This window comes from Apteryx mantelli, chromosome 10 (assembly GCF_036417845.1).
Source record: "Apteryx mantelli isolate bAptMan1 chromosome 10, bAptMan1.hap1, whole genome shotgun sequence".
Classification (NCBI taxonomy): Eukaryota; Metazoa; Chordata; class Aves; order Apterygiformes; family Apterygidae; genus Apteryx; species Apteryx mantelli.
Genome location: NC_089987.1, coordinates 10918908 through 10945723, shown reverse-complemented (window position 1 = coordinate 10945723; position 26816 = coordinate 10918908). Strand labels below are relative to the sequence as shown.

The 26816-nt window shown below is 39.5% G+C and overlaps 1 protein-coding gene across 1 annotated transcript in view; it reads left to right on the top strand.

Annotated features, from left to right (window-relative positions):
* Positions 1 to 813: 813 nt before the first annotated feature.
* CMTM4 (CKLF like MARVEL transmembrane domain containing 4) overlaps positions 814 to 26816 on the top strand; it is a 33053-nt gene continuing 7050 nt past the window's right edge. Inside the window, exons 1-2 of the mRNA XM_067302470.1 lie at positions 814 to 1031; positions 22188 to 22364. Of these exons, the coding sequence (XP_067158571.1) occupies positions 846 to 1031; positions 22188 to 22364 (363 nt within the window). The 5' untranslated portion in view covers positions 814 to 845. The remainder of the gene's footprint in view (positions 1032 to 22187; positions 22365 to 26816) is intronic.

The following is a 26816-nucleotide window of genomic DNA, read 5'->3' as shown; positions in this document are numbered from 1 at the left end:
ATAATCTGCTAATGCCTTCCAACGTGCCAAAACCACCAGGAAGCAGCAGCTGGAGCCGAGGGACACTCGCTCACAAGTCACGGGCAATGTAAGATTCTGTGAGGCAGGAAAAAATACTCTGACACAAACATTTGAGATACCGATGAGTTTATGTATAACCTTTTCTCAGTACATTCAAATTAAGTCGATTTAAATTCCTGACAAAAGATGCGGGAAAGCCGCCAAAACAGTTAAAGCAAGGGAGGCGCTAGCGCGGCTGACGCTCGTTTTCAGCCTTCTGTGAAACGGGGCAGTTCCACGGGAAACGTTCAGCGCGCCACAAGCGCGAGCGGGGCTGCGGCGGCCCCCGCGCGAGGCGGCTGGGCGCGGGCGGCAGCGGAGGAGCCGCGGGCAGGTGCCGCCGGGCGGGGCAGGTGCGGGCGGGGCGGGGCGGGCCCGCCTCTCTCCGCCCTTTCCGCTGCGCGCAGGGGGAGGAGCAGCAGCCGGCCGTGGCGGTAGCGGCAGCAGCAGCAGCAACTTCCCCGGCCGGAGCTGCCGTGCCGGGACCGGGGGAGGGGAGCGAGCCGCGCCGCGCCCCGCCGCACCGTCCCGGGGGCCGGGTCGCGCCGCGGCGGCCCCGGGCTTGGCGGCTTCTCCGCGGGGCGGGCGGGCGAGGGCGCCCCCGTGCGGCGGGGCCGAGTGCTGCGCGGCCGGACCGGGGCCAGCACCATGGTGCCCGCGCTGCCCCGGCGCCCCTCCGCCTGAGCGGGCGGCGCGCCCCGGCGCCCGGCGCTGCCATGCAGCCGGCGCTCCGCTAGGCGAGCGCGGCTCCGGCTCCGGCGGCGGGCGCGGGCGGCGGCGGCGCCATGAGGAACGGCGAGGAGCTGGAGGGCTTCGATGGCGAGGCGTCCAGCACCTCTATGATCTCGGGGGCCAGCAGCCCCTACCAGCCCACCACCGAGCCCGTCAGCCAGCGCCGCGGGCTGGGCGGCCTCCGCTGCGACCTGGACTACCTGCGCGGCGCCTTCGGCAGGATGAAGCTGGCCGAGGTGGTAGGTACCGCGGGGCCGGCGGGCCGCGCCCGTGCGCACCTGCGCGGCGGGAGCGCGGGGCGCCTGGGCCCGGCCCGGCCCGGCCCGCGGGAGGCGGCGGCGTTGGGCCCCCGCGGGTGGCGGCGAGTCCCCGCTGCTGCCCCCCCCCCCCCGGTGCCGGGCCGCTGGGACGCGCCGAGCCCCCCCCGGCTGCGGGGGCGCCGCGACCGCGCCGCCTCGCGCGCTGCGGCGCCCGTGGGTGAAAACGCGCCCGGCGGCTGCGACGTGTGGCGAAGCTGTCGCGAGGCGCCCGTGGGCGCGGGTGTCTTGTCGCGCCTGAGGCGCGAGCGGCGCAGGCGGCCTTCCTTGGTGCCTTTCGCGCTCGGTTGGGTGTCGCTGGGGTGTCGCCCCCCCACCCCCCAGCGGCCGCCGCGGGGTCTCGGCGGGGTCCCGGGCGCGGAAGGCCGCGGCCGCCCGGGCCGCGTTAGCCTGGCGCCGGCAACAGGCCGGGCTCGGCCCGGGAGGCGCCGCCTGCGCGCCGGGGTCTGCGCGGCCCCGGGCCCGGGCCCGGCGGCTCGGCCGTGGGTCCGGCGCCGCGGGGAGCTCCGGGGGCTCCAGAGCTGAGCGCCGAGTTGCGATGTGTCCTGGGAGGCTCCTGACAGTTCTTGTGGTTTTCCGCTGCGGGTAGGAACGGTCTGGCGTTAGGCCTCCGCTGTGCCGGGTTTTGTAGGCTTTGTAGGCTTCTGGTGTGTGCCCCCCCCCCCCCCCGAGATGCTGGTCGGTTTTAATAAAACGTAGTACCTCCGTGTGCCTTCCAGGCCCTGCCTGCGTCCTTCGATCCTTGAGGCGTTACAAAAATATCGCTGCAGACTTTGTATAAACATGTGGGTTAAAAAAAAAAAAAAAAAAGCCCTGTCTCAGCACACTAAATATTTCAATTCAAACAGTAAAGATGATTTCATTTTGGTGGGTTCATACTGCAGAAGGCTGTGGCCTGGCCCCGGCGCAGTGGCGCGGGGCGCCCGGCGGTCCAGGCGGGCCAAGGGGTGCGCGGACGCCGACCTCCGCTCACCGCCCTCGCCTGGCCGTGGGCGCTCGCCTGGCCGTGGCCTGGCCGCTTTGGGCGCCAGCGAGGGAAGGGGCGAGCTAGGTGAGGGGCACACCGTCGTCCCCTTACCCAGGTGACAAGCATCTTCTGAGGACGGCAGTCTGAAATAGTTTCTTAAGTAGTTTCTTACCGGGGCGATAACCTGCCTATTTAAAGAACAAAACAATTTGTACGTTGAGGACTATGCAGAGGGATACTTTTTAATATTTCACACATATTACTTCAGCATTTAAAACATTGCCAGTGAAGACAAAGCCTACACAGACAGATTTCGTGTAAAATATATTCTAAGTATCCTAGTTTCGACAGTGAGCGGACGTTAACTTTTTAGACTGCAAGTTTATGGAGGACTCTGCTGATTGTAGAATCGTTCCTGTGAACACGCAGGAGAATCCAGGATTTGGAAATGCAGTTTGTTTTTACTCTCCTCTCCACATTGTAGCACAAAATCTATGTTCTGCAAGTTGTAGCAAGGAGCATGTTATGTGAGTAGTCTTCTAACAACAGGGAATAGCTGCATTTATATTATGTATTTTCAGGACTGAAGCCAAAGGATCTGTCATCACTAAGCAACATCTACCTGTCTTTGAACTGTTAAAAACTGTCTATGTGGTAGAAATTCTGGGGTGGTGCTCTCTAATATGCTGAAATAATCTGCCCTCGGGATTTTTGTTTCTGTTTCCTGCTGGTCCTTTCTGTAGTGTAGTAATAGACTTTGGCAAGTCGTGTTAAAAGCTTGTAATTCAAATGAGCGATTATTGAACGTGAGTAGGTGAGTCCTTTATTATTAAACTCCGATCGGTTTGGAACAAGTTGCAAAGGTATATGCACAAAGCCTCTTATATTTTTAAAAGTCTTGTAAGGAAAGACAAGGGAAAAAAGGACTGTGATGAGGTTGTAGATATGGGAGTTTTCTTGTCTGTTGAACAAATATGTCACTACTTCTAGTACATTAGGAAGAAGTCCCTGCAAATTAATATCTCCAGATGGGTTGAATAATGCATTGTGTCTTTCTAATAGTAATGTGACCTGTTGCACACAGGAGAGTATGAATCCAGCGGGTGAGAAACTAACAGGAAAATAAACTGGGTGATAAAGGATCTGCACCATCTCGACATGTTTAAATGTCACAAAATAATGCAGAAATTAATTTCAGTTGTACTCAAAGGAAGCTATATCTGATTCATGGTAATCACTGGTAGAGCAAACTACTGAATTTTGCAAACTGATGGAAAACTGAGCAATTCTGGAAAAGAAAGAGAGAACACCTTCCAACATGCACTTAATTCACTTGTTTGCCAAGTGTAACTATTTTAATTATTATAATATTGAATAATAATACATTTTAGTTTCTGTAATATTTTTGTAAAGGTTTCAAAGTCCATAGTATAGCACCCTAACTCTTTAAAAAGTGAGGAGGAACTCCCTTTATTGCATACAAGAAAATTAAACAAAAAAGGACTATATTGGTTAACATAAAATGTCTCTAAATATATTCTGGTAAAAGAATATTACAGGAAAGATTACAATACACATACTTCTTTAAGCATCAGGATTTGTATTAAAATACATACATGATTGGCAAAAAAAATTAACTGTTTAAGACAGATGTTGCCACTTACTTTATCTTCAGTTTAGGTGCTTTCTACTAGTTCTTAGTGGTGTATCATAAGCTGTAACTTTTGGGCATCATGGCTGACCTGACTTTTTTTCCAAATGCATGTTTTGAACTGTCAAGAGAACAGTGAAGGAGGGAAAAATGTCAGAAAATAAAGGCTCAGATAATTGTAGGGCTCTATTATTTTGTTGAAAATTTGTCTTTATTGATCTGACAGTTTAGGCATGTGGAATAATTTAAAGAGAGATGTAGATGAAGAGAATAGTTTTAACTTGTTTTTATTAATATCGCCAGAGACTATACCATAAAATGTCCTTTAAGGGGGCGCTGGAATAATGAATTATGATGTTAATGATTCATGTGCAGTATTGTACAGCTCTTCTGAGTCTTATTTTGACTTTTTCTCCCTTGACTCCCAGAAAAGGTTGAATAGTACTTTGTTTTTTGTTAATTTTACATTGGGCATGCAGACTTAAGAAAAATGTCTTTTAATACATTGGGATTTCTTATTAATATACAAGGCCAAGTTTAGCAAATATGTACTAGATATGGCTGTCTGCTAATAGTCATTAATATTAAATGTGAAGAATACTGAAGAAGTAATAAAATGGACCCATGTAGAAGAACTTGGTATTGGACTGATTCTGTTTTGAAAGTTTTACTGTTGGATGAGTGAGCTTTTAGAACACAGCCCTTTCATTTGTGTTTTATCTTATCACTCTGTTGAAATAGTTCTATAAAGAGGAATTGAAAAATAAGAAAGAAACCCTACCAGCTTGCAGCAGCAGATACTTTCTTATCTCTTTATTTTGTCCTTCTTGAGCATTAATACCACCAAAAGTATCATTCTTTCTTTAAATACGGTTACTTGATGTCTGCTATTACTTATGTAAGACTAGACATAGAGAAGAATCTGACCTGAGAAATATATAATTCGAGTAGGCTGTGTACCGCTGGAGGTAGAGATGAGGGGTGTGCAGCATCTGAGCAATGAATTCTTGAAAGACAGTGTGCTTGTTTGGATCTGTGAGGAAACTTCTGATTTAATTGGGGTTGGAGCAGAGCTGTAGGCCTCTCTTAAAGAAGACACCTGAAGGAAGGAAGGTGGTGAGTGTTGGGCAGCATCAGGACAGGAGTTTTCAGGAGGGTGGTAGGGTGGCTGAGAGACCTCAGATGTCATCAGGCAAGGTGGAAGGAAATGGCGTGAAGGGAAGTGAATGGGGAGAAAGACTTAAAGTTATTTGGAGCTTTACATTTTTTGGATAATTAGGATTTGAACTTGAAATGGAAGGCAAGGAGAAGTTAGGACAATGTGTACTAGACAAAGAAATATTTTTCCATTTGGGAAGTTGAAATGTAGATGGGAATTCTCTCAACCAACTCTCCAGTGTTCAGATGGATTAGTACCTTACCGTACTGCGCATGTGAGAGATCATGGAGCTGTCCTTGGAGACCACTGCAGAAAAGCTCTTCAGAGTTTATTTTCATTACTCTCTCTGGCATGGTTTTATGTTTCTCATGCTTTTGGGTGCTTTAATGCTTCCCATGGACATCATTGTACAATCAAACAGATATCCCTGGAAAACTTTACTATGGACATCCTCAAATTATTTCAATACTTCTGCCTGTTTATCCTTAAATTTTCCTAAGGAGAACCTCCTCTCCTCTCTCTGAGTGCTTGCTTAATAAAGCTGTTTATTATATAAGGAATCAGAAAGGGTCCAAAAGAGACAGACTAGTTAGCAGGTGACACTTCTTACCTACCAGTCTTTGATAGTGTGAGTCACTGGAAGTTGTTTCACTTTAGATGAGATTGTTTGCTTTTTTTCTCACTTTATTTTTCACTTCAGCTTTTCTATATGCAGGATTATTTTTCCTTCATGTTTATCTTCTGCATCTTCAAGGATCTTACTATTATTAGAGTCGGGTGTTGGTAGTATATTTGCACTGAAATTCCTGTGGAAAATCAGGAGTGCCTGAGTTGCCTGCTTGCTGGATTCTTTTGGAGCTGTAGCTCCTGGTGGGCTTTTTGTCAGGCCACCAGGTGAGTTATGAGAAAACCAGACAGGATCCTGATGGGATCCTTGGTTTCCATCAGGATTCTGCCAGGTTTCCGCAGGCACTTGATTTAAAGTAAAATATCACCTTTAACAACAGGAGCAATTGATGTGAAAAATTGTTCCTAACCAGTTCTTCTGACATTGATGGTAGTTAGGAATGGTTTAACTGGAACAATAAGATTACAGAACAACTTTCTGAGGGAAGTTGCAAGTGGAGAGGAGGAAAAAAAGAAAAAGAAAAAAACCTTTATCATATACCACTTTAAAAGTGGGTGGCATTTGTGATAGGTGGTGGCTGATCTCTGTGGTTAGGACAGCCCTAGACTGACTTTTCTAATGTGTCTGTTGCTACAGACAAAATACATCAGACTGCTGTTAAAGAAGATAATGCTTCTGCTTGGGAGGTCTTTGAGCTGAAAGTTGCTGCTGAGTGTACTGGAGAAGGATCGCGGCATGCTTGCTGCAGTCTTGCTCTCTTCCCTAGGCACATGCTATTGCCTGTTGCGGGAGACGGGATTCTGGGATAAATGAATTTTAGCTCTGCTGGATATAGCAGTTCCTGTGTTCACAATTTTTTGAATATAGTGTTCAATCCTCGTTTGTGGAGAGCAGCCGAATGCTGGAAAAACTTGTTTTGTGGCTTACTATCATTATGCATTTCCAGATCCAGAAATTAGTTAAGTCCAGGACTACACTAAAATTCTTTGCTATTGGAATCTGTTCCAAAAACTAAAAAGTCAAAAAGCCTGTAATATGTATCTACATGGATAAAAAGGCTATTGAGAATTGTTACTGTTAATTATATTAAGAACAGTAATAACACTTATGTTTCAAGGTGTAAGCTAATTGCTAACTACTAGAATCAGGTTGAAAACTAATATGAGGTGTTCAGTTACCTCATATTTAATTATTGCAGTATTCTGGTGCCTTTTGCTCAGTGTCTCATTCTGATCACTTCTGGAGGTGAGGATTAGATGGATCCCTCCTCTGCTCCCCTGAACCACTACTTCATATCTTATGGCGTGTCTTGCCCCATTTCTGTGTCTCTTGGTCCATCTGTATTACTCTCATGCATCTGTACAACAGTGTGATCTTATTCCACTTAGTATGCGGGTTCTTGGAGTAGGGAACCAGGCGCTTTACCAGCAGCTGTAGTTCTATAAATAATAGAAGTTACTAGCTAGCCACTGAATGTGATTATGAAGAAATTTGGATTTCTTTCACGCTAGTTGTCATGAAGTTTGGTTTTATATAAATACAGTAATAACTAAACTACAAGAAATTAGACTGTACCTGGTAGAGAACATTTAATGCCATTCTCTGTCATATTTATTGCATAGTAAGGTCATTCCTCAGTGTTCATGTCATCAAACCAGACCTCTTAAAACATTTAGTGGTCTCAGCTAGAAGCAGAGCACTGGAGGAGACATCTCAAGTCTTCTAAGACAGGCTTTAGTATCACAGGCAGCACTGTACCGTTAGTGCTAAAGTTTTCTCTTAAAGTTGGTTTTTGTTCATTTGTTCTGCTCTTCTGAGGTATAGAAACCTTCTCATTTCTGGTGTGAAATTAATTCTAGCAAATTTATAGCTATTTATTCTTGTGTCAACATTGCCACAGTCAGCCTTAATCTTGTTAGACAAAAAAAGATAAGATAGTTTTGGACTTTGCTCATAAGAGGGGCTTTCTGCTCTCCTGACCATTCAGCTGCTTCTGTGCACCACTTTCTAACTGAAATGAGTAAACATAATCAGAATGGAGGTAACTTTTCAAGTGTGTCTTACCAGTGTGTATGATGCCATTGTCACTTTTCATACCTCTGCCAGAAATGCCTCTCCTATTACATCCTACAGTTACATTGGTAGTTTATAGTCATTCTATAATTAACCATATCTTCCATGTTTTCTTCTCTTCTAATTTCAAAACAATAAATCGACATTTATGTGAGAAAATCTTACTCCTCCGTAAGTGCGTGACTCTGCATAGTGTACGTTGAGCTCTGATTCTTAGTGGTACTGGTAGCTTCTTGGTCAGAAGATGTTAGTGTTACGTTGGATACTGGTTGGTCTCTGGCATCTGGTCTTAGAAATACTGTTGTAATATCATGTTAAAAGGACCAAACTTATAATACACAAAATACACAAATATACTTAGAAATCCTGTTTAGGTAGACTCTGTCTCTTCAATGTCTCTGAAACTCTTGATTTCTCTTTGGAAAGATTTCTGTTTAAAAGGTTTAGATCTGTGTTGCATATGATATTTTTATACTGACACTTACCATAGAAGGAAGAATGATGAGATAACACTGTTTAGCTTTTTTTTTTTAATGTTTCTGTGTGCAATTAAAGAAGTTACCTTTCTACAGAAAAAAGAATGATTTTTTGGTCTCTTTTGTGGTGGGTCTTAAATATCATCTGCTGTTGTCCTACTGTCATATTAAACTCCAATTTCCTGTTTTCAGTTTCTCTGAGACGGTGGATAGTTTTAAATTCTGCTTTCTGAAGAAAGTTCCATAATCTCTGTAATATATATATACACTATATTTTTCTTCTCCCATAATAAACCAGTGTAATAGTAATAGATACATTATGCTAATTGCAGATGCTCCAGTGAGAACAGTCCTATAATGGAATTCTATTTTGGAAAGCTGCCTTCTTCTCTTGTAATCTTTCTGGTAATCTGTTTTAGGCTGATGAGCCTTCCTAGTGACTTAACGAGTATTTTGAGATAAGGAGATGAGGAGAAGGGCTTGAAATGTAAGAGGTTTTGTGTGTGTCTTGTAACACCTCCAGCATGGGAGGAAGCAGTTACTTTTGATGCCAGTTAATGCATCATTTGTCAAATCAACTTGTATGCTTTCTAGTAGTCATCATCCCATGCTCAAAATTGTATTTCAGAAATACTTGCCTTGCTTCTAGACCTCAACAAATAGTTTTGTAATGAAATTTTGTATGTGAAGAGTACTATATGCACAATGGATGCTGAATAGACATCTTAACAACTGCTGCTAGTCTATAATGATAGCAGTTACTCTTGCTAAATTGGAGCTGGACAAAAAAGTCATTTTAATTATTAAAAAAGTAAAAGAAAAATCACTTAACGTTAGGATGGCTTGTTAGTTGTTTCCAAAACATGGAGGTAATATTTAGGTGTCTCTGGAACTTGCACAATCAACTACTCAGAATAACGGGAGGGTGAAAGCAAAGCAGGATAGCGCAAACCATATGTGGAATAGGTACAAGAACATATAGTCGTGAGTAGATAAGAGGTAGGTTGAAGATATTATTGGCTGGGCACAGAGGTCTCAGCACTAATATAGCACTCGCCCAAACTGAGAAGCCCATGCAGTACAGAACAGCGTGAATTGGGTAATGCCATGTCTGCAGTTACGAGGTCTCAAGCATCGTCATACTTGGTAGATACCCCAGATGAAATCTGTTGTCAGGCTACAGTGTGTTATTAGAATTGCATAAAGGTTGAAATGTGCTTTCAGGTAAGCAGAGCAACTTGTAAAGTTTTAATCTCATTGTATACAAATTAAACTGGGAATTATAATTTCAAGTATCACAATTCTGACTGGTCTTAAGGTTCTGGTACTTAATGCCTTAGCTTGTGGAAGAATGTGATGTATTTTTACCCAAACAAGCATCTTTGACATTATCTGCAATTACACTTTTTTGGTATGTAACCTGATATTCAGATGTTGATGCTGTTGAACAAGACATTTCTTTAAATTTTCTTTCTCTTGCATTTATGTTCATGAAAGGTTTAGCTTGCAAGTCAGCTAAGCTTGTTCTTGATAGTTCCCTTCATTATAGGATAGCTTAAAAGCACAGCAACAGTGTACCCAGTATGTGGAAATATGTCCTGTACTTAGATCTGGAATTGGATACAGTGATACTTCTGCTGCAAGTTTCATTTAAAGTAAACATTCAAACTTTCAAATACTGCAAATCTGCCAGTGATGTAGTGGTACTTTTGTGATGTTCTGGCAGTTATTTGCCAAATTATTTTATAAATGGACTACAAGTATTTCCATGTTAATAATTTTTTTTGGTTTTATACATTGAAAACTGAAATGTTCATGCAAGAAAGCAACCAGCAAGCACAGATGTTGTGAATTTCATGAAATAGTTAATTGTTAAGAGTCTTAGCCTTCAGTAACCTTTGCCTCATGAAATTATTTTCATGCTAGTAATTGATACTACCACTTGAATATTGATAAGAAATTAATTAGGTGTTTGATCTGATACTCTTGTAAAAGAAGCTAATTGTTGCATTTAACTCTTATCTTGGTAGAAGCTCTTTTTGTCTAATGTGGTTGAAGCCTTTTATTAAACATTGGGATCTTCTAATTTTATATGATGGCAGCACTTACTGATATCTTTAAAATATTTTGTAAAAAGCGTTCTTCCAGAATTATAGGAAAATGATTTAACTCTTTGTGAAGTTTATCTAGTTCATGGTGATAGTCCAGTAAGGATCCTGACTTGAAAGGCTGAGACATTATTGCTAGAGTCTTTAGGTTTTTGTGGTGTTAACAACCTTTTATAGTCTTTATAGTTTGTACTGTGCCAAATGTGTTTGCAGTCTCTAGGCAGATCTCTTCTTAGTTGTAAAATCACAGGTAGGTGGATTTGCAGTTATGCAATGAAGGTTAGTTAGTTCTCTTCTATTTTGGATGAAATATTACTCTATAATAGTTTTAAGACAGTCTTAAACAGCAAGGCAAACTTGAAAGTTTCATGCATTCCCCAGTACAGCTGGCAGTGCTCTTTAATGTTCTGGCCTACATCTATTTTTTTTTTTTTTTTTTAATGTTCTGTTTTACCAGTGTGTCTAGACTATTTTTGCCTTTTAAGGCATGGCATCTAAGGGGGCCTTCAGATTGCAATCTTGGGAACATTGGGATTGCAGGGACATTTTGCACCATTTCCTTTAAACAAAAACAAAAAACTTCAATGGATTCCTTAGGACTACTTTAAGTTCTTGATTTTTTTCTCATTAAAATTCCTTTCTTGTTTTAGTATTTGTGAGATGTTTGATGTTTACTCATAATTGGGATTAAACAGGATTTTAAAGGATACACAGTTATTCTGATAGTCTTAAAATAGTACTTTCACTTTTGAAAATAACCTAGCAGGCTAGTTAAACAGGAGGCAGTACAGATCTAATACACTAACAAATTTTATGAGTACAACTTTACTTTTTAAAACCAATTTATTTATCCTACTGTTTGTCACAGAATTTACAGTACAGTGTTTTAATATTGTTTTGACTAGCCTGGTTTCCAGCACAGGTTGACCTATGAACATGAATGGGAACATGAAGCCAGTTTAGAAGTGTTGATTTTTCTTTTTTGAGAGCTAATTTGAGAATTCTCGTAAGTGAAGGAATAACGAAGTTTTCTATGCTTTGTTTAAAAATCACACAAGTATGATCTGAGTAACTTACTGAGTTCCAGGAGAGAGTGAGTGTGTGTACACCACACAGAACAGGCACATGCAGCCTGAAGGCAAGAATAAGACTCTGTGTTTCCAGGTATTTTAAATAGCAAAGGTATGATAAATTATGAGTTTTTACAGCTTCACGTAATAACAAATGTTGAAAAATGGATTGGGGAGGATACTGTACCCTTGCTGAAAACTAGGGAATAGGAGGTTGGAAAAACAAGATACCTCTCCTGGACAAACATATGTTCTCTCTCTCTCTCACTCACTCAAAAAGTAGCTCTTCTTGCATTCTGGAAGTATACAGTAGAAGAGTATAATTTTCAAACCCAATTATCTTTATTAGTACGGATTTGAGTTAGTTTGTGGGGTGGTTAGTAAAGTACGGGTAATGTTTGAGGGATGCCAGCCAAATGGTATCAGTCTGTTTTTCAATTACTTTCTCCTTAATTCTTTCCTGATTTTTGTAAATTAGGTAAATTAGAAATAAAAATAGAAGATACTGAATTTTTAAAAGCTGTTTCTTAAGCCTACTTCATAGTTACTTTTAAACTAATAAATGCTGAAACAAAACCAGTGACTTTCAGTGAAACTATTATACTAGTCTTTAAGACACCAAAATAAGTAGCAAACAAGAATTACCATTCATTTTTAGGAAAAACAGCTGTAAGTATTATCTATTCCATGTGACAGTACTGTGGGGGAAGATCTTTCATCTTTGAGTGAAAGATGGTGCCATAGTATGCAATGCCTAAAGAGTAACGCTAATGAAAGATAAACTTACTTTTGGCATTTTCTGATTTTGAGTTTTAGACTTGCAACTTTAGTCTTTTAATGTGAGGGTTTTTATGTATTATTATCAGATTGAGGGAAGCCTTTATTAAAGGTTCAGTGAATCAACAATTTTGTGTTTAAGTTTAAAAACTGAACTTGGCAAAAAAAATTCAAAGAATTTTTATGAATAAAAACAGAAGTCACACTGATCATAGTTCCCATGAGTCAGTAAGTCACTTCACATGAAGCTGTAATTCTGGACCGAATGTTTCTGTGAAGGAATTTGTAGGGTTTTTTACCCTGTTTGACACTATAACCAGTTGATTTTGTTTGTTCACAGCCTGTTTGTTTCAAAAGATTGCTTTTGTCATTTAAGGCCTGAGCAATGGGCTTGTTGGACCTTGGTGACTTTTTTCAGATCAGGTCTTCTATTGTTTCTGTTAACAGTTCCATTAACCATATTATTTATGTTAACTCTCATGCTAGCAGGCTTTCTCTAAAGCTCCTTTCCTCTTCTGGCTAATAGAAGAAAAAAATGGACAGATTGTAAAATATATGTAATCTAAAGCCAAGATATATCTTCCCCTGCCTTCGTGACTGAGAGTGATGATCACTAAAACTTTTTTTTTTTAAACTCAGCTGTTAAGCTAGAATTTTTCCCCGTTTTGTTTCCTTTAGTCAGTTCTTACTCTACTCCAACAAAGCTTGTTTGAGTAGGACTAATAGCAAATGGGACTTCTGGGAAAATACTGTGTTCTTCATCTCCCCCACCCCACCTCCCCTCTGCCCCCAATACGTAAAGCTGGCAGTGGCTAAGGAAGAAGCAAAGGAGTCAATATACCCAAGATTTAGTGCAGCACTGAAGAAAAGCATATTTTTTGACCTCTTTTTACCTAGCATATCTAAGGACACGCTTTGCAAATGCTACTCAAATTATGTTAAAATTAGACTTGAAACTTAATATTTTTATATTTTAAGAATTCCCACTTTTGTGTTTTGTGCCTGCTTATTTATGCTTTTTTTGAACACTCCAGGCTGCTGCTGCAAAGTCTGATGTTAGTCAAGGTTTGTCTGTAAGAGCTCAGTTTGCTTTGAGGCGTGTCCCTCTTGGCTCCCTTCGTGTAGGCATGGGTATGTCGAGGCTTGTTAATCCAGCCATTTAGAGGTTTTTACTATCTGACCATTGACCTTAGCAAGTCGTAGCTCCCATGGAGGAGTCTTTGGTGTCTTGCACTAGGCAGTATCATTAGAAAGACTAGCCTGTAAAGTCTGGAATAATAGAGAGATGACTATAAAAAGCTATGCTAGCAAATACGTAGCCATCAAAATGAGTGTGAGACAATGAATAGGAAAACTAAGCCTCAAATAGCAAGAAAGAGTGAAAAGGAAGGGGGGAAAATACTCCTATGTTTTACTATTTTGTGTTTATTTGCTGAAGCCATTGGCAAAATTCAGTGTAGAATAGTGTAGTTAGTGTATTTGGTGCAGAATAACCCTCTAAATTTACAAACTGTTCGTTTCCTTAGTTTGTATAGGAGGTAAGTGCATAATTCAGCATAAGAATGTGAAAAGTAGAAGTTTATAACTCAGTGCCTTGGGTTTTTGTTCGTTACATCTTGCAATACCTGTATCTTACAAAAACGTTTGGAGTTGTGATGCACATGAGTTGTAGTTCCTGCGGACTGGAGGTTAAGTTCTTATAGAAGGGAATCATTGGGAGAAGCTAGTTAGGTTTTGTGTGCTTTGTTTGCCTTTATTTAACATGTTACTCCCTGTATGATTTTCAAGTGAATGTTCCTATAGGATAGGCTAGCAGCAACACTTTGTTTATGGGACACGTGGCGTATTGTATTTCTGTTTTGTCTAATCCTGGAGGTATGTTTGAATCTTCATCTCAGATAAAAACTAGAATATGTGTAGATCAGAGTTAGTTTGTTCATTAGGAAAATGTTTGTGTTTTGGTTGGGTGTAGCTATGTGAGATGCGCTCACAGCGTTGTCTGCAAAATCATTCAAAGCAGTGATAAGCAGAACCATCTGAATTGGTAATTTTACAGGTGCCAAAGTACCAGTGGGGTTTGAGGCTGAGGGTGGAGGCAGTGGGATGACTCTTCTCGCCGCCCTGTCCTGCAGACTTGGTGCCATTGTAGGTGTCGAGGGCTGGGTGTGAAGAGCCAGTCAAGCAGTGGCCTCCCTTCTGGGGAGAGAGGGGATGGAGAAGCGGGACAAGGACACAGCAGCGTCTGACACCGCAGCCCGAGGCCACCTGGTATGGGGCAGTGCCAGTGGGGCGCAAGTCTAGTATTGCGGATCTGCGAGACCCTCTGTGCCCATCAATTTTAAATTGATGTGCTGTTGCAAATGGTACAAGGAAGTCATCTGTTACTAACACAGATTAAGCTGCCTTTTTTCCCCCCTTTGAAGTTTCAGTGGAGTGTCATCACCGTGGTTGCTCTGAGCCATGGGATGGGGAACTTACATGGATTCAAATGTCTTAAGTGTAAATCGCCGCAGTCCTGTGAGCGATGGAGACAAAGTGGGGTGGTGGCAGCGCTCGAGTGAGAGTGCGTGTTTGGGCCTGGTGTTGCCTAGGGCACAGGACTGACAGTTCCAGAAGGAGCTGTACAGGAATCGTACAAACTGGGGGGTTTGTGCTGTTGAAAAATATCACAACTGTCTGCATGTTAATTTATTACTTCTAATGCTAAAAATATATTTACTTTGAGAAAAATATAAATGTAACGTGAAAAAACTGCTTAAATTATTTGGCTTAGCAATAACAGTAAGAACTGACTGTTTTTGTTTTTTAAAAGTCCCTTTATAAATATTTCCTTACTGTGAAATACTGTTGATTAGTAGTATTTAAATTGGAATTAGTATTACACTACATACATTAGCAGCTAAGAGTATTTATTATATAGGTGTTTCTAAGCAATAAACAAAATGCTGTACCGAAGCCTATTTAACAGGAAGTAAGCTATTGCTTCACCTGTGCAGGTTTCTTTTGTTCTAGACTGTATTATTAATTTCACTTTTAAAATTTATGCATTTCTATTTAATTAGTTGCGCATCTCTTCTGTTCACCCTATTTCAATCCAGTTAGGTTTTTTTTTTTTTTTTTAAGAATAGGTGTTAGTTTTGGTGTACTTTACTTAAAATGTTTCACAGTAAATATCGTTCTTTTAACTCTATGGATGTTAAAAACTCCCCCTCGTTCTTAGATATGACTCTTCCCCATAATACGCCGTCAAAATGTTTCTGGTCTTAGAAATATGTTCTGTATTTAGAATTGGTCTTATGCCTGAGTTGAGAAAGGGAAGTCAGCAGTAGTTGAACTTTCAAGGATTATAGAGAATTGATGGAAGTGGCACAAGATCAGATGATTTAGTAAGAATTTCACAATACTTAATGTGCAGAAACCTCACCATGGTATATCCAAAACTGAGCTAAGAAACAGTGAAAAGGATTGTAGCTACACATGCAGCACTAGAGATGCAACGAAGATCTGGAACTTGAATATTCTGCTGTTATTTCTATTGTCACCACCAAAAATAGATCAAACTTGAATTTGGAGGTCTCGTTTGCTGGCTAGTCTAGTTCTAGTTCTCTGGCTTTGTTCAGTGTATTTTGTGCTCCAATGGCACAAAATACTGACAATTTAGTTTATCCAGGGTGCTGAACTACTTGTGCTTGTTTCAACTGCCCTCCCTGGTAAGCGTCACTTTCCTAAATTTTCTATTTTTTAAGAAAAGTTTTATGCTTTTTTGTGGTTTAAAGTTCCTTGCAGTCCGATTACAAGAGTTAATAACATATTCCTTTAGTCTTAAGGATGCAGACGAGGAACAGGCAGGAAATCAGTCATTCTTCTGCTTAGGGTAAAAGATGGTTTCCTGCTGGAGAAGCAGTACTGTGTTTAAGCCATATGATCCAAAATATTCATATATGTGCCAGCTGTTTTAGATGTGGGAAATGCATGTGCTTTGCAAGGAATGAGACCCACTTGGTTTCATACATTAAGTTAGGACTGCTGGGCCAAGTAAATGAGAACAATAAATCTAAAATTTAATTCAAGAAAGTTTAATGTCTTCAGATACTTTAAGTGGTGTAAAAACAATTTATTTCTTCTCTCTTTCGTGCATATGTATTGTGCCATACCATTAATTTAAACAGTCTGGATATAAAAATGTCTTGGTAGTGTGACATTCTTACTAAAATTTTGTGGGTATTTTTCAGGCAGAAAAAATGCTGACCATTTTGTGGTTTTTTGGAAACCATGTGTAATTATGTCATTTAACCACACAATAAGGCTTTCTGTGGTACATTTTAGATAAACAGGAAAACTCATTTTTTACTTTGTTTTCATTGCAGAACTGTCTTTTTTATTTTTAGTGCTAAAGTGTTTTTTTTTTTTTTTTTTTTTTTTTCAAAAATAAAATACAGCATGTTTTATCTTTCACAGGAAAAAATATACCATTGACAACCTCCTAAAAGCTGCTTTTCAGGTCTGGGTGCCTGTGATAGCACAATTTGCCTATTTTACTGAAATGGTGTTTTATGTCTTAAATGCCTGTGTTGCCAAAAAAATGATGTAAATATAAGCCATTTACTTAGCCCAAAGGCAGATGATTTCTTCATTAAGGGCTCATCTCCAGGGAAATTTACAGGAAACTTGAGATGAATAAAATAATGGTATGAGGCTAATGTGCCTAAATTAAAGGACATCGAATCCCAGTGTAGAGGCTTCCTTTCAAGAATTAAGTGGCCATAAGTTGTGGTAGCTTCATTCCCTTCCAGTGAGAGGCTGCTTCACTCCTGAATAGAGCCTTTATATGAGGGTTCAGTAATCTAAGTGCAACAGCCTCAGATTTTACATGAATTACTTCTGCAATCCTAAATGTCCTGAACAATAAAAATGGATAACAGTATGCCAGTTTACTTAAAAACAAAAAGCACGAAATCTGTAATTGGGAAATATGTCTCATGCTTGATGCTTTGGTCGGAGATTGTTCTTCTCCTTTCTCTGCATTACCTGGCAGTGGGAGATGAGGGAGGAAGGCGCTGGGGGAACTTCCTTTAGGGCAAAGTTAAAGCTGTATCGCACACATTGTACTGCGAGTCTGGGCAGACCGCTTGTGTTGACCAGACTCCTGCACCTCCCTTGTTCAAGACAATGTGGTGGTGGTAGCCTGGAGTCCCTCTGCATGGACCCAGGCATCTAGGAGAATAAACTGGTGTTTCCATGATGACAAAGTTTCATATTAATGTAATATCTACTTACCTCTCTCAAGAAGAGTCTAAATAGAAGGCATTGGAGGGATTAGGGTGGAAGAGAAAACTCCCTAAAGTACTTGCTGTAGAGAAAAACAGCTGAGAAGTTTCATTTTGTCCATCAGAGAAAACTTCCTCTATTGACTCTGCCCGAAGGAGTTGTGGCTGTGTCATTTCTGGGAGAGAGCAGTAATTCATGCAAAAGGAGATCTCCACCACATTCAGCTCCTTATTTTTCCTCAGTGAGCCAACCTTGAGCTTGTGGAAGAACTTTATGTCAAAACTCATCACCCTAAAGTATAAAAAGGAAGATTTGAAGAAGTCGCTTTTTAGGCCTTTGAGCCTTGGTAAGCAGTGAGCTTCATGTAGTTTAGCTAGTTCAACAGGAAGTTTGTCATTTTGTTACTTCATTTTGCAAAAAGCTTTTGAAAAATCAGGCTGCTTAACTGAGACTTGGATATAATGTTTCCTGAAACAACCTTAATGGCCTGGATGCTCGAGGAGGGAAAGGCAGGGGATTACAAAGGACTTTTTTGGAAAGTAGTCAGGTAGAAAAGGTTACTATGAATCAGGCATGCGAATACAAAACACCCTAAATTAGTTAAAATTAAGTTAAATAGGTGCATCCTAACCAAGTGATTTACCCTGGTTTAAAAAAAATTTAATGTTAATTTGTTTAAAATTGTGTGTGTGTATATATAAATAATAAAAATGGTCATGATCAAATTATGTTAGATCATAGGCTTGGAAGGAAGGGACCTCAGGAGGTCTCCAGTCCAACCTCTTGCTCAAAGCAGGGTCAGCTCTAAGGTAAGATCAAGTTGCTCCAGGCTTTGTCCTGTTGGATCTTGAAAACCTCCAAGGATAGACACTGCACAACCTCTTTGGGTGACCTGTTCCACTGCTTGGCTGCCCCCTTGCTGAAAAAGTCTTTTCTTTATATCGGGTCTGAATTTCCCGTGTTTTCCACGTATGCCTGTTGTCTCTAATCCTTCCCCATGCATCACTGTGAAGAGCCTGGCTCTGTTTTCATGGTAGCCTCCTCATAGGTTTTGGAAGGCTGCTGTTAGGTCCCCAAAGCCACCTCTTCTCCTGTGAAGCTGTATCTGTTTCTCTTAAAACTGTTTGAGAAACTGGGTTATCCAAAATAAAGGGCATATGTAGAGACTTTTTTTTAGTGGTCTGAAAGTCTTAATTTCCATAGACTTTACTAGTTTGTGGCAAATACTTCAAATCATTAATTTTATTTTATACAGAATTACTTCAGTGTTTACTTTCATGGAGATAAGCTATGGAGATAGAATGCAGATGTTGGAAGGAAAATATCTTGGTAATAGTTAATGGAGCTCTATGAGAGATCAGGAGAAAATGTTTATCTCTTAACCTGCAGCAAAGTCCATCAGAATATAAGAGCTGGGATAGCAGAGATGATTTTTTTTTTTTTTTTTTTGGGTCCATCTTCACTTTGCAGTTGAACACTCCTTGGTAAATGCTTATGATCAAATCACAGCCTACTTTATAGTTACCTCAATCAAATGGTATTCTGGATGGCAATAATTTGTTGAGAAATGATATTAATTCACTACCTAATTTACACAGCAGGTCTGACAAATGATCTGTTTCATATATTTAATAATGCAGTGAAGATGAATAGTTTTTCTTACAATGTTAACATGTTCTTTTTCAATGAACTTGATCAATGGATGAACCATGGCATTTGGCAGGCTTCTTCAGCTCTTGTTCCAGAAATCTTCACGTGTTTACAGAATAGTTCACTTTTCTATTAGAAATAAAATAGGGTTCATCTCAGAATGAAATTAGTAGTGAAAGGGGCATTAGTGGGTTTTTGAAGAAGATTCACATTATTTATAACTAACTGGAAGGATGCTTCTGGCAAGTCTAAAAATGTGTAGGAGGACAAGATTATCCTGATGTGTCAGAGAGCAGATATTTTCTGTTAAAGACTTTTTTTTCCTTTTTGTTGAAAAAGGGAAGTATCTGTGGGAGGATAGCTTTTTCTGATGTGATAATTCAGATTTTATTTTTAGTCATAGCATTCATTGTGATATAAATAATAGATGGTTAACAGAAAGGCATTATCTGTAGCATTGGTAGCAAAGATAATCTTTGGGGTGGGTTAAATATATTATCACAAGAGAAAGTAAAGTATCGAGTTGGAATCTTATTTGCAGTACAGAAGTGTCGCAAATAAATTGCATGCACGGGAATGTTCTCCTTTCCCTGTCTCCCTGAGTGTCCAGGAGTCCTGATCTACCCTGTAATGGGAATACTCCCATTCATACTGAGTTAGTGTTGTGCACAGGTTTTCAAAATATCAGCTTCACCTTTGCTGTCAGAATCTCCATCATAAACTGGAGCAATTGAGATAATTTTTCTCCCAAGTTGCCCCTTAAACATATCAGTAGACTTAGGCCATCACAACCTAGAATACTGTACAGTAGTGCTGAAGCATATTACTTAGTGATAACACATCTTTGTCTTTATTAGCATTTAAAACTGTTTGGGTTAAGTCAAACCTAGGCATATACAACCAGCACTTTTTTCTTCCAAGAGTGTGTGTCACAGGGAAATGTCTTTTGTCACTCCTTGAGTAATAAAGTGTAATCTTAAGGTAGCATTGCTTCAAAGTTGTAGTAATCTGTATCCACCTGAGCTTGGGAGTAAGTAAGTAACATGTGATGATTAAAGTTCGTTGCCCTAAGTGCCTCTTCAGTACATATTTAACTCTGCTTCTATAGAAACTTTCACCTTTTGGGGGCTTTGACTGGCAAGATGAGTATATCGGCCTTGAAGAATCAATGCCATCTGGTGTGGAGAAAAGCCAGTGTAAGATTTCATCTGCAAAAGAACTGAGACTCCATATGCCGAGTAGGAGTTGTCCAGTGTAATGACTGGTGCGTGGGATTTTTGGTTCCTTCAGCCTAATGTTGGTGGCACAATTTAGAGCTGCTTATATTACTTGGGCTTGTACTACAGTATTTCTAGAGACTATTGCAAAAATTTCTTTTAAAACAATAGAAATGCTGGAAGTGTCATAATAAATCCACAAATAGTGTCAAGAACACTGGAGATTTTACTGTATTGAAACATCTAAAAGTTAAAATCTTGCCAGTTAATGCTTCATGTTAATCTTTGATATTTTGTCTGCTTAAAACATTTAAGATATTTCTTAGATCTTTACTTTCTTTTTAATTTGTGGACACTGTCACGTTCCATTATGAGGCTTCTGTTCACATCATTACAAACTGATAATGTAAAATGAAGCTGTGGTCTGGACAGAATATTTTTTATTTTTAGTGTCGTATTACCAAAATCATAGTTCAGGTTTGTTTCTAGGTTTTTTTTTGAATGTTCAGTTTCAGTGAATATTCTTTCTTCTTTTTCTATTCGATGTCAGCTATTCAATGTCAAAGGCAAAATCCAAAGTTACTCTTTGTTCTCTAAAGCGTTCAGTCACTTGGTATCCATTCAGAATTTGTTTGGTCGGAACCAGCCTGCTCAATTAACTAGCAAATATTAGCACAGCTTGTGCTCTCCTAAAGAAGTGTTAAATAAACTGTAGTAAAAAAGTGTTAGAAGAAAGAGTGTATCTGCAAGCATTATTGAAATATGCAAAGAACAATTTAACAGTAATTGTTTTGTGTTGCGGCTAGTATTTAACCTTTTTAAGTTAAGTATTGTTTGTGCAAAACATTGGAACTGAGATTTTTAGCTCTGAAGAGGCTATCTGCTTAAGTTCTTCATGTTCAAATGTAAGTGATTTGACTAACATCTCAGTAGAATTTTGTGGCAAAGCAAAAAAGTGAATTCTTTCTGAGAAATGTTGAGTGAGTAGGCAGGGGGTTGTTGTCTTGAAAAACAAAGCAAAACACTATTAAGGCCTTCCTTGCTTGCCATGAGGATGAGAAAAGCATCCATTTTATTTCACTGTTGTATTTGAAGAGTTTGAAATGTATACTTATATACGTAGCTTTTATACTCTGTAGGAGCAAGTGGTAGCTAATATTGCTATATATTTGTTATATTTTAGTTTTATGCATTGGACACGTAGCAAGTTTCACTGTTTTACCCTAAATAGTAAATTAAACTGTCATCTTGCAAAAGTCTGCTTTTCTCTTAACTTTATCACTATATCTTTCTGAATTCAGTGTGATTAACCATTATCCCCATTAGATATATATGTTTGCAGCACTAGGACTTTAGCTGTACTTTTCTCCATACATTAGTTGCTGGTTTTATTGCCTTATTAATAAGGAAATGATAAAGCATGTTTTTATTTCAAATAAACACCTTGATGGCTTTCAAAAGGGGGGGGCATGAAAACAGGCAGGCGTTTTTGGAGGCAGGTACAGATCCTGAATCTGTGCTATTTTTAATTGATTTATATTTCAAGCTGAAAGTGAATTTTAAATAAGTTTTATTGAAATAAATTTAAATGGCTTTTACAATCACACTATATTAATACTATGTAGTTGAGCTTGAGGTTTGTGTGAAAGACAGATGCATTGTATTTTCAAGTTTTGGAATGGTATATCATGAGTAAAAAGATGAATTAAAATGTTTGGGGTTCCACATTGCATATTAAGCTTATGTTCTGAAGGCATTTCATGCCTTTTTGCTTGTCTCAAAGTAATTTTGATGTTAGACTTCTTAGAATTCTACTAAAAAACCCCCAAAACTTCATTGAACAGGAGATATCCAAAAAGTCTTGTACTAATTTGCTTTTGTTTTTGCTCTTAGACAGTACCCTGTTATAAACTAAAATCGCACATTCCTGAGTGTAAACTGATCATGTTCCCAATGGAAATTTCAGGAATACTTGTGGCTATTTTCAAAATGTGGAAATCTATTTATATTTTTTCCGCTTGTTTTTCTTCCTAGGTTTTGGCACTGGTTGCGTTCATCTGCATAGAGACCATCATGGAATGCTCCCCTTGCGAAGGCCTTTATTTCTTTGAGTTTGTGAGCTGTAGTGCATTGGTGGTTACTGGAGTTCTGTTGCTTATGTTCAGTCTAAATCTTCACATAAGAATACCACAGATCAACTGGAATCTTACTGTAAGTTCATACAAATCTTCACTCCGTAAAAATAGCTGCAAAACTTCTTAAATTTCGTCTTTGAACTGTACTTTCTACTGATAATTTAAGATTCTGTATGAGTGCTGTTTATGTTAAATTTAAGTAAAACGCACACTTTATTCATTTTGAATACTAACAGCAGAATGAGCTTTGAAATGTAGTAAGATTAAACAACATTAAATAAAAGTGAGACTGTCTCTTGGTAGGTTCTCTCTGTAAGGAAGGAATTTCTGCTAGTGCCAGCATTTACTGTTTGTGGATGAAGTGGATAAAAATGCAGTGTGTAGTCATTTAACTTTGACAGATGCTATCATCAGGATTAGGAACTACATTTATAAGACTTCTAAATCAAATTGAAAAGAGGAGTTAATATATTTGCGGTGGCTTGTTCTTTCTTAAGCTGTTTTTATATTAGGACAGTGCTGCATATAATTTTTTGCACTACAACCCAATGATTATATTAACTTGTGTTTTAAAAAAAAAAGTGCTTTCTGCAAGAGAAAACCAGGTTTATTGAATTGCTTACATACATAGCTATTAAACATTGACTGGCAATGCTTAACATTCTCAAATACAAGGAGCTTTAGGAAAAGAACTGCTGGCAGTGCACATTCCTTTTGTACAAGTCTCGATTTTCATGCTTTATTAGGAGTTAAACTTTCAGATTTGGTTGCATAAACATAGGTCACAAAATCAACACGTTAGTCACTAGCAAAAAATCTTACAACTTTAAGGACAATATTTGTATCAACATCTTCTGACACTACAGATATAAAATTACTATTATAAAACAGCACATGAGAACATATATAAGCACTCTTGGAGATGCTGCTGGAGACCAGTCCCAGAGGTTTTCTAGGGCTCTGTGTGTGTGGCTTTTTTTAATAAGTTATTAATGTTGTAATATGCATATTAACAATAACTTGTTTATAAGTCTAAATGACTTGTATGAAATGAGAATGGAATGTGGAAATAGATGATCCTTTGTACCCTGGAGACGCATGACTTCTTGAGGAACTCTTTCTCGGAGTATTTGCTAGATGAATTAAATAGATGGATTGAGAACTGTGACTGGTAACTGCGTAGGTGGAGGAGATCCAGGTGGCTTGCAAAACAAAACCCATGGAACCAGTGGAATTTTATTAACTGTCTTGCCTTTGCTCCTTTCATGTCCATTCTGCCTGTACTCTCACCATTTATCTTTACAGCAAGTAGAAAAGCAGCAACAACAGTGAGAAGTTGGTCTGTTTCTGTTGCCTGTCTTGTTGTTTAATAGGCATCACAACAGCCTGACAGCTGATAACAGCATTTGAAGATTGTCCTTATATATACCACATAGTTTTGTACTATGCCAGTGAGGTGTACAAGAGTATGATAACTCTTAAGTGCATCAATGTCACAGAAAATAAATGGTAGTTTTGCTGGTATGATGTGAGTTGTTACACACTGAATACTAGATAGATCCAGCTTACAGTGAAAGCAGGCTTGGACAAGACTGTTTCAGTCAGGAAGCCACTGAATATTGCATGGTGTCCATGATTTGGCTGAATTTGGATCTCTGGAAGAGTCAGTTTAATGACTTCAAATACCCTTGCTTCTATTTGTAGGTTTTTTTTCTGTTGAACCTAGTGGCACACTGTTTTATTGCTTTGACAATACATTGACAATACTTTGAATATACATGAGCACACAAGGCCAAATGCTGCTCCTCCCTTCCCCCCAAATAATGCAGTAGACTTTGAACTGCTAGGCCCTTTCAGACACTCTGGCTTCTTACCGATTTGAGCAGCGCCCTTCAGGTAGTGGAATGACAACGGTGCTGCTTTGAGTGCAGCATTACTTACTTATGCATAGCACTCTGTTACAGATCTTTAGAAAAAGAGGGCTTAAAATCCAACTAATTAAAAAGTCAAGTATTTTGATTTGAGCTCCTGAGTTTGAAGAATTAGGGGAATGGTGACACACTCAAACCCATATCTCAACAACATGGAGCAGTGCAGCATGGTCAGCATTCAGTGTGAAGGCCAAATGAAATAAACTGCAAATGCTTTTTCTTCAGTTCATATAGCTGATCAAAAGAGAGATAAGCAAGTTTAGGAGGAAGTCTTTCTTTAAACACAGTGCTTGCACAAACTTTTTAGGAAAGCCATTTGTTTTCAAATAATCCTATGTAGCGGTCGATGGCCTCGTACTTTCAATATTGTCCAACACAGGATTGTTCCCTTTAGTAGTTTATTGAAATGAGACAGTATCCATAATGTGTTAGAAAGATGTCTAATGTCCCCTATCCCTGGTTAAAATGAAAATGAATCAGTATATGCTAGCAGCTAGCATAGATATGCAAATTTACCAAATTCAGCTTTTTGTGGTTTTTATATTTCTAGCCATTTGGGGAAAAGAGCTGTGCTTTGATCCTAATTAGAGACTTGCCAGCCATCCTCAAAGTTTCTTGAGAAAAACATTCCATGAAAGAAAACGGAGATGGTGAGGCCAGAAAAGAAACTTGCTTGGGTGCATAGGAAAGAGGCAGATTTGCTACAGTAAGATAAAAGAACAGTCATTTGTCTGTGTTGTATAGCACTATCAATATGCAGAAATGCAAAGCTGGGGAACTGTCAGTGGAAATTTCCATTTCCTTTATGCTTCATGGCTGAAAGGAAACTTGCTCTGCAAAGATACTTGCAAGTGGCATCAGGGAACGTAGCTCATACTACAGCATAGATTACTGCTGAACTAGTTGAGCTACTGCTTTCAAATGTTTCTGTTCCGAGTTAACTAATAACTGAATGTTTATTATTATTTGTCTGGCTAAATTATTCTTTTTTTTATCCATTATTTGAATCACAAGTGATTTACAATGAAAGTTTGAGGTTTTGCATCCAAACAGTATGGATGAAAGAAGTAGAGCCAGAGTGGTAAGCTTAACAGAATTGTTTGTAGTAACTTAATTGTTCCGATACATTTGCATGCAACTTGCCAGTCTTTCTGTCATTGCAGAGTGAATCCACAGTAATTTTGCAGTATTCTTCTTTCAGTGTTGAGAACTGAGATGACTTGGGGGGGAAAAAAAAGTAATGGCAAAGCTCAGAATACTGGAATTTTACAGTCTCTTAGATGAGAGTTTGTATGATGAGGTAAAGCTGGGTCAATACAGAGACAAGTCATTGCATAATCAGCCAATAGAATGGATTATTTATGTCCGTGTAGAGGAAAAGAAATCTTCTGATAGATTTTGACCATTTGAGTTTTAAACATCCGCTGGAACTCTGGAAGTATATTTTGTATATGCAGTTCTGAACACGCAGAGTTATTCATGAGCAGCCTCAAAAGTGAGGCACAGGATCGAGCATAATAAAAACTCATTTAAGCTCTGCCGGACCTCCTAGCTTAGACTCTGCCCCTGGGAAGCACTACTACAGGGTGGCAATGAGCAGTCAGGTGTATTTCTTTGAACACACAGATTGGTGGTTGTATTTTTGTGTTGCCTGTAAACTTATTTCATCATTGCAGGATTTTTTTTTTTTAATTATCATCATTATTTAAGATGTTGCAGAGATGGAGCACCTTGTGTGCAAGCAGCTGACACTGAAGTACTGGGCAAAAAGTTTGTGGTGCCAAAAAGACAGTGTCTTATCGTGCCAGCTTTGGCTCTGAATAGCGTAATTACAAAGTTGTAATTCTAAGGCCTTCACAGGGTGATCTTGATCTTTCCTTTTTTGAAAAACCATCTTGGTTTTCTTTGGCTTGCTTAGCTATTGACTAAGAAATTGAGAAAGATGTCCTTCACTTTATTATTGTCAAAAGAGTGCCTATTAAGGATAAAAAGAATCTTTTAAAAACTTAAAAATTTTGTCAGAATTAATCTGCTTCGGGGGCATGCTGTAGGTGGACAGTTCTCATTTGATGCAGTACAATGTAAACAGTGATGCATTATTCTGTAATAAATGCAAACAAAAGCTTAAAATACCAGGAAAAACTGCATGGTTTGATAGTTACTGCTAGTAAGGTCTGTTGCATTGTGAAGATAACTGCTGGTCCTGTCTGTGTGCAGGACTGCTTATCGGAAAAATGAGTATAGAAAGCAGGTAAGTAGAATTGAGAGGGAAATGGACAGGAGAACTTCAGAAAACCAAAATGAAACAGGGAATATAAAAGCATTCATTCAGAAACAACGTGTTTTGTCACTTACAGCAGAAATACTACTTCTAACAGAGCCAGTGTTCCAACTCAAAAATAATTAGAAATAAGAATAAAATCATACGAGTCTTCCATTTCTTCAAAATTAAGGCTTGTCCCTGACCTTTCAGGGAGTTGATTGAGGTTTTTGCAAGTCACCTTCAGTGCTTCAGTTTTCTATAGACTTTGAGATACTGCAACAAGAACTGATTTCCAGCAAGTGCCAGACACCTGGGGCTTGATTCCTGTGCAGCT